General features: G+C 59.6%; 1 protein-coding gene across 14 annotated transcripts in view; it reads right to left on the bottom strand.

Moving 5' to 3' along the window:
* Positions 1-5,602: 5,602 nt before the first annotated feature.
* NPHP4 (nephrocystin 4) overlaps positions 5,603-11,742 on the bottom strand; it is a 139,011-nt gene continuing 132,871 nt past the window's right edge. For 5 of the 14 annotated variants that reach the window (XM_027110388.1, XM_027110387.1, XM_027110391.1 and 2 more), the window contains 7 exons: positions 10,368-10,578; positions 9,779-9,864; positions 9,120-9,205; positions 7,922-8,093; positions 7,119-7,298; positions 6,702-6,845; positions 5,603-6,175 (listed from right to left, as the gene is read on the bottom strand). In XM_027110388.1, the coding sequence (XP_026966189.1) occupies positions 6,035-6,175; positions 6,702-6,845; positions 7,119-7,298; positions 7,922-8,093; positions 9,120-9,205; positions 9,779-9,864; positions 10,368-10,578 (1,020 nt within the window). In that variant the 3' untranslated portion in view covers positions 5,603-6,034. Of the gene's footprint in view, positions 6,176-6,701; positions 6,846-7,118; positions 7,299-7,921; positions 8,094-9,119; positions 9,206-9,659; positions 9,865-10,367; positions 10,579-11,742 lie in introns of those variants that run through there. The other 9 variants (XM_027110390.1, XM_027110389.1, XM_027110392.1 and 6 more) reach the window with 7 other exon arrangements.

Raw genomic sequence — 11,742 nt, 5'->3', positions numbered from 1 at the left:
CACTAACCAGGCAAGTGGAAGAAAGGATCAAAGTTTATATTGGGTTCAAAAAGCACCAAACGTTTCAAATCCGTACTTCTAAAGCACATCTGAACAAAGTGTAACAGGCTACTAGGAGGCCGCCAGCTGCGAGAGGAGCCACCCTCCTCCCCTCCCCTCCCTGCAGCCAAGCCTGGGGCCCAGGGAGAGAGCAGCCCATCTGGGACACAGACACGGAACCTGCGCCCCCAGGCCACAGCCAAAGCATGTCACCCAGCCAGGCCCGCAATCAGGGTGGAAGGAAAAACGGCTCCCAAGGAGGGCACTGCACTCAGAGCTGCCTGGTGGGATGCGGACGATGCTTGGGAACGGTCCTGAGGCCATCACACTAGACCTGAGCTCCCCCCACGGCATGAAACCCAGATCCTAAGAAGATTTTAAGCGGTAGGAGCTCCTAGACCCCACCTCATACAGGACACTGAGGATCCTACTTCACACAGAGACTGAGGACCCCACCTCACACAGGAGAAGAAGGCACCCCCAGAGTGGCCACAGCTGCAGGCCACGGCTGAGCCAGGATTCAGGCCCGTCTGGATCCGTTCTGCCCATACCCACTGCCCAGCCAAGGTGAGGGAGAGGGCGGACGAGCCGAGAGAGGGTGAGTTCAGGGCCCGCGGCCCCTGCAGGATTCCCGCCTCTGCCTCACCCACTGAAGGCTGGAGGCCGCGAGAAGCCCAAGAGCTGCAGGGGGAGAGATCTAGAAGGACAGAGTCGCCTGCGGCCCGGGGCCCTTCCCACCGGCCTCACACCCACTCCGACCTGGGCGTCCCCTGAGCCTCGGGCACACTCAGCTTTTGGGGGCAAGGAGACCGTTCTGCCCGTTCCTTTCCCTTAAGTGTCGTTATAACACTCGTCTTAGTGACTTTGCCTCTTGGAGACAGACTCATCACTTTGATGTGTGATTATTTCAAGGTTGAATTCTTGCGATGAAATGTATCTTTAGAGCCTTGATTCACAGATCAATTCGGGATCTGACAACCGAGATGACAGACACTCGAGGCTGACGCGACTCCTCCGAGCGGCCCCGCTGCTGCGGGAAGCCACCTCTGCCCGGGGGACGGCCACACACAGCAAAGGGTCGCCCTGTCTACGGGTCACTCATTAGATTTATACCTGGCCCTCCCTCCCAAGGACCAGAAATCTTGATTCGCTGGTTACGTGGATATTTAAGACCCCTGGGGCTGCCGTCACAAGTGACCAGGTGGCCTAATCCAACAGAAGTATATTCTCCCGCAGCTCTGGAGGCCAGAGGTCCTTCGGGCGGCTCTGAGGGAGAGCGGGTCCCAGGCCCCTGTCCTAGGTGCTGGTGGCTCCCAGCAATCCTTGGTGGTCCTCGACCAGCAGACGCATCACCCCAATCTTGGCCTCCACCATTGTGTGACCTTCTCTGTGTGTCCTTTTCTGTCTCCTCAAGGACACTCACTGGATTTAGGGAACACCTGAATGGCCCCAATATGACTGCATCTCGACCCTTACCTTAAGGACATCTGCAAAGACCTTGTTCCCAAATAAGGCCACGTTCTGAGGTTCTCGGTGGACATGGATATTGTGGGGACACTAGATCACTCTCTGACTTGCACTTGGCTTTCAGGGCCCCCTGAACAGCCTTGGAGAGGCAAGGAGAAGTGTGGTGACACCGATGACACATGGCTGGGCGCCCCAAGGCGGGCCTTCCCCGACACGGAGAGCAGGCTCCTTCGGCCCTGCACAGCCCCCCACAACCAGCTCAGACCTGGCTTTGCTGTGGGATCAGGAGAGCCATGGGGGCCCACGTGGCACGCCAGCAGACGTGTCCTGATGACAAGGTTTTGACTGTATGTGGAGCTCCGCCCCCTCCACCAGCAGGAAGGGCCTCTGGATTGTCTGTCCCCCAGACTCGAGGGCAGCGTCCCACATGGGACCAGGGAGACCCCCACGGTGCTCAAGACACGCCAGACAGGGACGCACTTGCACGACTTCTCGAGGCCACTGGCTGTTTCCCTCGCTCCCCTCCTCTCCTGCTCTTTCTTTGTAAAGGTCTCAGCACACGTCCCTGAAAATAAAACTAAAACCACTACGTCCAGATTGTTGGGGGTTACAACTGCATACACCCCAACCTTCTCCACTGGGAGGAAAAAAGTTGCTAAGGAAACAGAACGGTTGTTTTCCCCAACCTCTTCGAACCTGAGGCAACAGTTTTAAAAGGCACCTTAATTTATTTCTAAGTAGATAAAAACATAGCATTAAATCATTATCAGACATGAGCAAAGCAAAGCAGCTAATCTGGCTTTCATTTCACTCCATTTAGTTAAAAGCAGCTTTCGGCCGGGGTGGGAAGAGGAGGGACAGAAGGGAAGAAATAAAATACTAATGCTAAAAACGCCCTTGATGGAAATGATAAGGTTCCCTTTGAAAGATGGTGCGTCTTTGTGCAGGAGAAGCAGCGGCTCCCAGCCCTTACGGCAGATCCACCCGAGGAGGGGGCTGGGCCCCCGCTTTCTCGTGTACATCACCTGGAGCTTCTGCACATGCCGGCTGGGCCAGGGAACTGACCACCAGGAAGTCAGAAGTTAGAGGAAAATACTAGTCCACGTCTAGGGCGTCGGGGCAGGACACTTCAGGTTCATAAAGGAAGGAAGAAGGCCCGGGTTTTGCAACCCAGAGCGCACGTGAACTTGACCTGGGCTTTGGGCCCCAGCAGAAGAGCCCCAAGATGGCGGATCACAGCCATGGCTTCTATTTAACACTGAAAATTTATCGCAAAAGAAATCTCTCAGGACTTCCCTGGGGGCCCAGTGCAGGGGGCCCAGGTTCCAGCCCTGGCTGGGGAACTAGATCCCACACGCTGCAACGAAGAGCCCGTATGCCACAACTGAGACCCGCGCAGACAAGATAAATAAATAATAAATACATATAATTTCTTAAATCTCTCTTTTGTGAGAAAAGAAAGAAAAAGGAAAAAGAAAGGGAAGGAAAAAACGCTCAAAACGGCATAAATTTGGACAAGCACAGGCCCCCAGCTTGTGCCCGATTCTCACTCCTGGGAGGGGCTTCAAACCCTCACCGGCGCCCGAGAACAGAGGGGTGTGCGTGCCAGAGCGACCAGAAGGCCACAGTCCCCGGGCGGAGGGCGTCTGGAGGAGGGGACGGGAAAAAGGGCAAAGGGAAAGGTCCTCCGTGTGTAGAGAATCTGCTTTTCTGACTTAAAAAAGCATGGACAGCCCCCCACGCCCCCCGACCCAGCTGAGCCCAGCTTCACCAGCCCCCATGGCACCGACGCGGTGGCCCCTGGGGAAGGCGGGTCACTAATGTGGCCCCCGCTGCTGGTCCTGAGGCGAGGCACCTGTCCAGCCCAGCCCCGTCACCCCTGCGTCACCTGAGAATCAGCCTGCAGCCCACAAGCCCGAGACCTGCCCCGGCCCCTCCACCCCTTCCCGTTCCCTGCTCACCCGCCACCCGCTCAGTCCCTCCTTCTGACATCAGCCCGCTCCACGCCCTGCTCCTGCCTTTCCCCTCACAGACTTTATCACCGCCCGGCCGACCGTCTATGTGGTACCCACGTTTTATCGTCTGAGCCCCCCAGGAGGTCAGCTCCTGACCTGGGGCAGGGAAGGTGTGCGTCTCAGGGCACCACAGTGTCCGCACCTCCTGCACAAACAGAGCCCGGAGGAGTGCCCACAGCCAAGGTCGGATGGATGAGAGAATGAACTAACGAGGGAGTGAGGGCCAGAGAACGGGCATCCCTGGCTGATGGCCTCTCTCTCGCCAAGGCCGGCCGCTGCTTCCTCGAGCGCCCCGCCACCCCCAGCTCCTGCACCTGCAGCCTGCGGGCCCCCCGGACACAGTGGGGAGGGGCGCCCCCGACCCCACCTCCAGCCAGGGCAGGGCTGCTGCCGGCCCCTCGGCACAGCTCGCTGGGGACGGCGGCCTGAGCTACAGAAAGGCCTGAACGGCCCCCACTGCAGTCTCTGCCTTGCAGACTAGACGTGGGGTAAGGAAGCTGCTGAGGTCCCACCGCTGTGTGTGGGTGAAGTGCGCCCCCAGCGGATCTGCCTCTAGGAAGAGCAGCGGCCCCTAGATTACCCGGCTCTTGGAAGCATCTGGAAATGCTTCGAAGCGAAGCATCCCCTGCCCACCCCCCACCCCACACCGCGTGCCCCCAGGACAGCAAGCAACTGGGCTCCAGAACTGCCTTACTTCCTAAAACACACTCCCCGCCGGGGCCTGGTCCCTGGTGGCGGGGCCTGGGCCTGGACTGGCCCGGGGCGTGGATGAGCTGAGATTGTGCCGTGTGCGTGGCAGGCGTGCAAAACGCAGAAGCCGCCCTTGAAGAGACAGCAGGGAGCATCGAACAACAGACAGACGGGCCCCGTGGTGGGTCCTCACGTTGCAGACTGGCAGATAGATAGGCCTGAGGCGGTTCTCTTCCCCAGAATCCAACTCCACGCCGCTCTTTGGGGGCACACGCCCGGCAGGGAGGACCTGTGGGCAGGAGGCTGCAGGGTGCTGCAGGGTGCTGCTGGGTGCTGCAGGGGCCCCTCCCGAGGTGGGGCGGTTGGCCTCAGTTCCAGTGCAGGTGCCGTCCGTAACCCCGCTGACGGGGCTGGGATCTAAATCAGGCTCCCTGGGGGCAGCCGATGCCCCACTCCTGCCTACGGTGCGTCTGACCCTGGCCGCCTTGCTGACCGTCTCTCCAAAGAGCCTGCCTGCTCATTTCCCCGGGGCTCATACTGCTCTCAATCACGGGGAGCCCCCCTGGGTTCACGGTGCAGAGAGAGACCCCCCACCATGGGCCACTTTCCATGGGAGTCTGGTCTCCCGTCTGCACACGCGCACAGCTGGCTACCACCCTGCTGTCTCCTCACCACCCCGGGGCTGGGACAGCGCGCTTCCTTTCTGTCCATCTTTCCAACAGACTGAAGGTAAAGTTTCTGTTTCTAAGCCCTAATCCATCACCTACCCTGCCGATTCCATCCCTGGGACGCTCCCCGTCCGGCCACTTCTCACCATCCCCACCAGCAGCGCTGGGGCAAAGATGACTAGCTGCCCCGCTAAACCTTCCCCCCTCCCCCCGCTAGGGATACCATCCCCCAAAGTCACCTGGACACACGACCGCCTGGAAGAAAGGCAACATTTCTGAGACCCCTCGGACCTGGGTGTGGCCAAGTGACTAGGTTCTGGCCAACAGGATGGGGGTGGGCGGTACAATGCCCCCTCCCCGCCGGCCTGACCTGATCCCTGGATGCCGTGACTGGGTGACCTCACGTGGTAAAGGGGATGGAGTTAAGGGTCTTGAGACAGAACGGTCGTCCTGGATCTTCCAGGTAAGTCCAATGTCATCACGGGGGCCTTACAAAGGGAGGCAGGGGACCAGAATCAATGCAGGAGAGGTGACAACAGAAGCAGAGGTCAGAGCTGCCCTCCCCTCAGGTCAGGACTGAGCAGCCTCTCCCAGAGGCCACAAACCATGGGCCACCTGACTGTCCCTCAGCAACGTCATCCTCCAGGGAAAAGGAAGCTTATGCTGCAGACAGAAAACTCTGACAATGGTGAAAACAGCAGAAAACACTCAAGAAAACTGCCAAAAGAGAAACCGTGTAAAAATTTAGTATTTCGTACAACGTTTTTAAAAGATGTGAAATAATACCAGCATAAGAAACATTACATAGCAAATAATAGTGTTTGTATAAAACTCAGTTTAAAAACGTAATTTTATCATTTAAAATGATTCAGAAAATACATTTTGCTGACAGTAAATCCTAACGTCACAGATGGCGACAGTCCCCCGTGTGCCGCAGAGAGAAACGGGCCCCGGGTACACCGGGTGCGCACGTTCACGGTCAGGACTCCAGCGGGGCTGCTACGCGGTCGGTACTGGCAGCAGCCTGACTGGGTGGGAGCATCGCAAACGGCTAGGGGCACGGCGACCCCCACCTCCCTCAGCCCAGTCCACGGTGCCGAGTTCTGGGACAGGAGCCTGACCCCGAACAGCGGCAGGACGGCCCCCGCCGCTCCTTTACTGGTAGATGACCTTCACGCAAAACGTCTCCTCGTTTTTGTCTTCGTGGTCATTGATGTAAATCAGAATCTCCTCCTCCCCGGCCGTCTGACGGGACGCAAACCGCAGGCCGATGGTGTAGGTCTCGCCTCCCCCGACCTGGCAAGAAGCGTCGCCGTCCTAGCGCCCGCCCTGCCGACCCCCGCCCCCCTTCCAGCCACTTCCACACAGGCGTACACACATTCCCCAGGCTTGCAGGCCCCAGAACATGCACTCATGATCTGAACCAAGTTTCCCAGCGTCACTGTCAAAGCCCTCCCGGCTACTCCTCCCAAAGCCCCAGGAGACGCGTCACTACACCCTCCGGCGGCGAGGGACAGACCCGGGTCGCCGGAGCTGCTGCTCACTTTCCCTGAAAGAGTCACAGGAGATAAAGGCCTAACTTGCCAGGCAGTCTGGATGAAACTGTTGCAACACTGCACGGAAGGTCGCCCCCAGGGCTGCCCCCGCCTGGGGCCTGGGTGTTGGGTCAGAGGCCCGGGCAGAGTTCAGCAGAGGGTGCCCCTGCGGGTCGCAAGCGCCTCACTCGGGCCACAGGCCGTTCTCCCCCAGGACTGCTGACGCCCCCAAGGCAGGGTCCCGGGAGAAGCAGCGCCCAGGCCCCCCACCCTGTGCAGCCCCGCACCTGGAAGGCGTCCTCCTTGAACTGCAGCAGGCGGGGATGGTCACTGTGCAGGCGGTAGGCCCTCGGGGAGGGGTAGGGGTTGGTGTAGGTGATACGCTTGTTGGTGCCCTTCCCGGCCCCGGCAGGCAGCGTGATCTCAAAGGCCTGTGGGGAGGGCAGGAGTTGGCCCCGGGCTCCTTCTCCAGCCACTTCTTCCCAAGCCTGCCCTGCGCTCCTGAGCCCCAGACGCTGAGTAAATACGGCAGACAAGCCCCCCGAGTTCCCGGTTGAGGGGCTCACGGTACAGGTGGAAACACCCACCCCCCAGGCCCCCAGCCAGAGGGGCCGGGAGGAGGAAACGTCGGCCCGGATCTGGGCAGGCCAGGTCACAGGACACACCACCCGAACCGCGTGGCCCACGCGCGTCTCACGTCAGACCTTGGAGATGAGGGGTGGGCGGCAGGAGAGGCACACGAGCCACGAGGCCACCAGCTGGTGGGCGTCCACGTCGACCAGGTTGAGGTGCACGAAGCGGCTGCCCGCCCTGCGGGGCCTCACGCCCACGTGCAGGTCCTGCACCCCGTGAGGGGGCAGCACGAAGACGCCTTTGGGGTCCGTCTTCAGGAACAACAGAGGAGAAGCAGGTCAGGAGGCAGCCCCTCGAGTCGTGCAGACGAGGGGTTTCCTGGGCGCGCAGCCCAGGGGCTGAGAGGGTCCCAGGGGAACCCCTGCGCTGGGCGGGAGGTCCCCTGGCCTGCATGGGGTCAGAGGTAAGAAGGCCTGATCTGAGGCCAGACCGGACCTCACCACCAGCACCTATGCCTGCGGGTCACAGTCTGTGTCCCCATCTGTGCACAGTGTGACCCCCTAAGTGTCAGAGCGGCCTCAGGAGAGAGAGCTTAGCCAGACCCAGCTCTGAACCCCGGCCTGCTGGCAGGGCGTCCACGTCACCCTCGTTATCCAGATGTACGGTTGCAGCCACACTGATTCCAGAGTAACTGTTAATATTTACCTCCCAACAATTCTACAAATTCACCTTCAGGGCTTACGTGTCTCTCATCCCACGACGCACATCTCATAAAGGGGATCTGAATGAAGACTCTATCAAAGTCTTCAGGACCGACCACCAGGCCGCAGCCCAGCTCCCACCCCCTCCCCGGGGTGGGAAAGGGTGGGGAGGGGCCAGGGGACACCCGCAAAACCCAAGAGCCAACCCCACGCACCCCCGCTGAAGGCCATACCGTCAGCTCCTGGGGGTGGGAGCTGAAAGCCTTCACTTTCCTAACTGTCTGCATCCCCCGGAGGACAAGGGCCAGGCGGGTCCGCTGGCCTGTGACACAGGAGACATCCACGCGCTGCAGGGAGTGGAGGTGGACCTGCCAAGTCTGGACGGGCGTCGCCAGCCAGCGGTCCCTGTGCGGGCAGAAGTCACTCACGGTCGGGCGAGGGCAGTACACCAACCACGGGGAGGAGCCCCGAGGAAGCTGAAAAGGTGGCCAGGAGGGCGGGCTGGGGTCCAGCCGCCGTCACCCGCTCGGCCACCTTCCCTCCAAGGTGGAAGCTCTCAGGCGGGTCTGCAGCCTCTGCGTGACTTTGACCCTGAACAGATACTCTGGAGGCCAGGCAACGTGGGCTTCTGCAGATGTGCACCTAGGCCAGCTTAATCCCAAACCAGGCCTGGAGCAAAGTCCATGGGCAGCACAGCGTGGATGAGAACGTGGGCTTGGAGGTCACGTGGGCCTGAGCCTGGGGCCCACATTAGCTGCCTGGTGCCCAAGGACACTGACCCTTGGCTGTAAATGGGGCTCAGCATCACCTGCCCACGGGCCGTCAGGACAACAGTCTGTGGCCACCACACAGCAGGTGCAGGCTGGGTGCTGCCCCTCGGCCGGGTGGACACTCAGCACAGGAGACCCACCCGTTCCCGGCAGGCTGCACCAAACCCTCCAGCCTGCACCGGTTTTAAAGGGTCTCGAGGGCTGGGAGATACGACTTAGAGGAAAAGGTAAAGGGACCAGGGTCATTTCACCCAGTTCTCGGGCATCAAAGGAAATGATGTCACCTTCCACCTCCCCTTGGGGGGCCTGGGCAGGACCGCCGCCTGCATTCCCTCGGACTCGGGGAGGGGACCCCAGGGACGAGGGCTGCCTGGGCCGTCCTGGCACTGTGCTGGGGCAGAAGCAGCCTCGAGTTTCTCTCCTGGCTGGGCTCCCAATGTGTCCCTTAGGCTGTGGTGCCGCTCTGAGCAGAGGCACCCTTGCAAGACCCCGGCCAGTCTGAGAACCTCACTTCATGTGGCCAAAGGCCTGATGGCCCCCACCCCCGTCACAAGTTTAGAGGCAGCCAGGGCTGGCCCACTTCCAGTGCCACCAGCAGTCCCCAGCCTGCCTCCTCACTGCCTTCTCCCACCCTCCAGACCACCAGGGCCCACGTACTCACGCGTAAATGGTGACAAAGAAGTCTTTGATCTCCGGGCTGGGACCACTGGCCACCTTCAGGAACACGTCTTGTGGCTCCCTGGGGCCCTGCCAGACAGGGGTGGGGGTGCACATCACGGCCACACTACTGCCTCTCTGCTCTGACCCCAGTCCCCCAAGTCCGCAGGAAGCAAACGCAGGTGTGAACCAGGCCCCCTCCCCCAACACGGTTTTCATTTTCTGTACTCATCAGAATTCACTGTTTTTGTCACTACAAAAGAGAAAAGTCATTACCCTCTTGATTTCATATTGAGTTTAATAATTACATTCTGCAGGAGATTCCACCCAGTTTCCTAACCAATCATAACGTGATTATGGCCGTTATCCTTACACAAAGGCAATTAATAAGTGCCTTAATCACCACTCACTTTATTCAGTTTGCTTCATGCCTTTTTTTTTTTAATTGAAATTCAGACAATCAAGGAAGTGACCTGCTAGCAGAAGAAATGAAAACTCATTCATAAAGCTCTCCTGAGGATGTCAAGGTAGCCCTTCAGCATCTTAGAAAGAAACCACTTAAGCAAAAACCTCAAATGAAGAGGCTGCAGGAGACCAGGGGTGCAGATAGTGGGTGGGACCTGGAGGGGAAGGGTTTTCCCGGGAGGGCGCTACAGAACTTACCATGTTCTGGGTCTCGCAAATGACATTCGGGTCACTACATCGTACGTAGACCGGGGGATCCTCACCGGGCATCCCCGCAGGAGCACCTGGAGTGGGGAATATCACAACAAATGTCTTTTCCCGAAAGCCTGGGCCATCACAGGTGTTCCACGAAACCTGCTGGGGGATGGACACTGCTGCCTGCGTGGACACTGGCCCTTCCGTTCCGAGCCGCCTCCCCGGGGACTCACCCCAAGAGACCAACCAAAAGGAAGCGGGGGTGCCATGGAGCCAGTGCCAGGTGTAAACGGCTCGGATGTGTTCTAAAGGCACCGGCTGGCAATGAATCAGCAGGTGCAGGGGAGCCCGGAGAGCTCTCCAGGCCCAGGACGGAGGGCAGAGCAGAGCCTGACGCCAGAGGCCAGGCAACCTTCCCAGGGCTGTGGATTTCAGAATGGAATCAGCCTGCCAAGGGCGCCTGTCATCTCAGAGGAAGTGAGAAGGTCACCATGTCAAACAATCAAACGACTGAGGCAAGTGGCAGAATTCACAGCTGTACCCTGTGCTGTGAAAGAGCATCGCAGGATGAGGTAAGGACACCACTTGTCGCCTTTTCCACCTGTCGAACCTGCCAAATGCAAGCCGTGGGGACAGCGGGACCTGCCTGGAAGCGTGTGCCAGGGCAGCAGGCGGATGGCCTTCTTCAGGAAGGTGAGCTCTGGGTGGTAGAAGCGGAAGACCTGGTCCACCACGTGGGGCTGCAGCTCCACGGTCAGGCAGAGCACGGCGAGGGGCTTGCCGTTGGCTGCGCAGAACAGAACCTGCCAGGAGAGCAGGCGGCGCAGCATCAGGACCCGCACGAGGGCTGTGGGCAGCTGCGTGCACGGCGCCTCCCTGGACGGACAGGGACGGGGTCCCCATGGGGTCCGCTCACACCCACGAAGTGGGAAGGACAGGCGTGGTCAGATGCACAGGGTCTGCAGCCGCAGGTGCCCCCCTGCGAGGACTGGCCCAACACAGGGTCCACATGCTCAGACCACGCACGGCTGCCACTTCCTGGAGGGGAGGATCGTGCCAAGAAGACCAGCGAGAAAGGTCTGCGGCTCCAACTCCCCCACCGACGCACCCGCTGCCTGCAGGCTGGGAAGTCATTCTGCAAGGATCTGGATACTAACCTCACCAGGTCCTCATGGGTGGGAGCAGAGCATGTCCCCCAGACGGTTAAAGGGGGCTGTGCTTAAACCCAAAGGGCCAGAAATACAAACTTCCTTTAAAAAAAAAGTTACTTACTAAAAAAATTTATTTGTCCAATACAGGTCCTAATTGGGAACACGATGCAGCCGGTGTCTTTATCCCAGGACTCGGCCAGCCCAGTGAGCTCTCAGGGCCCAGGACAGAGGGCGGCACACAGCCAACACCCTTCCCACGTCGGTTGGCGCCAAGCTCGGGCGCCCAGACAAACCTTCCACGTGGGAAAGGACACTCTTCCACTTCGGTGAGTTTTATTATGAAATCTTTTAGATGTGTAACAGGACAAATTATAACTGGGCAGCCACCCACGAGGCCACGTGGGCTTGGAACAGGCACACGGTGCACACTGCTCAGCCTCTGCACCCTCACCATCCTGCCCGTCCGCCCCAGGGAGCCCCTCCTGAACTCGTGATCACCGGCCCCCCCCGTTTTTCTTCACCATTCTCCCCTCTTTGGGTCTTTAAGCGACCCACAGCGTCGGTTCTGCCTTCTTGGACCATCACCTGAAAGCCACTGCCCCGCGCGTCTCTTCCCACATCTGCTGGGAGGCGAGCCCCGCCACTGCACCCTCATCCCCCGCAGCTGTGCCCTGACACTCCTGCCGGAATTTCACCGCTACGCTGGGACTTCAGCTCCACAATGACCGACCATTTATTCAGCTGTCGTGCACACAGACACACACAGACACACACACAGACATACACTCCTCAGCTCTCTCTGCTCAGAAGGACCGG

This window comes from Aethalodelphis obliquidens, unplaced genomic scaffold (genome assembly GCF_003676395.1).
Source record: "Aethalodelphis obliquidens isolate GAN/ISIS:26980383/991018 unplaced genomic scaffold, ASM367639v1 scaffold9, whole genome shotgun sequence".
Taxonomy (NCBI): Eukaryota; Metazoa; Chordata; class Mammalia; order Artiodactyla; family Delphinidae; genus Aethalodelphis; species Aethalodelphis obliquidens.
The sequence above is the reverse complement of the archived record's forward strand: the minus strand, read 5'-3'. Positions and strand labels throughout refer to the sequence as shown.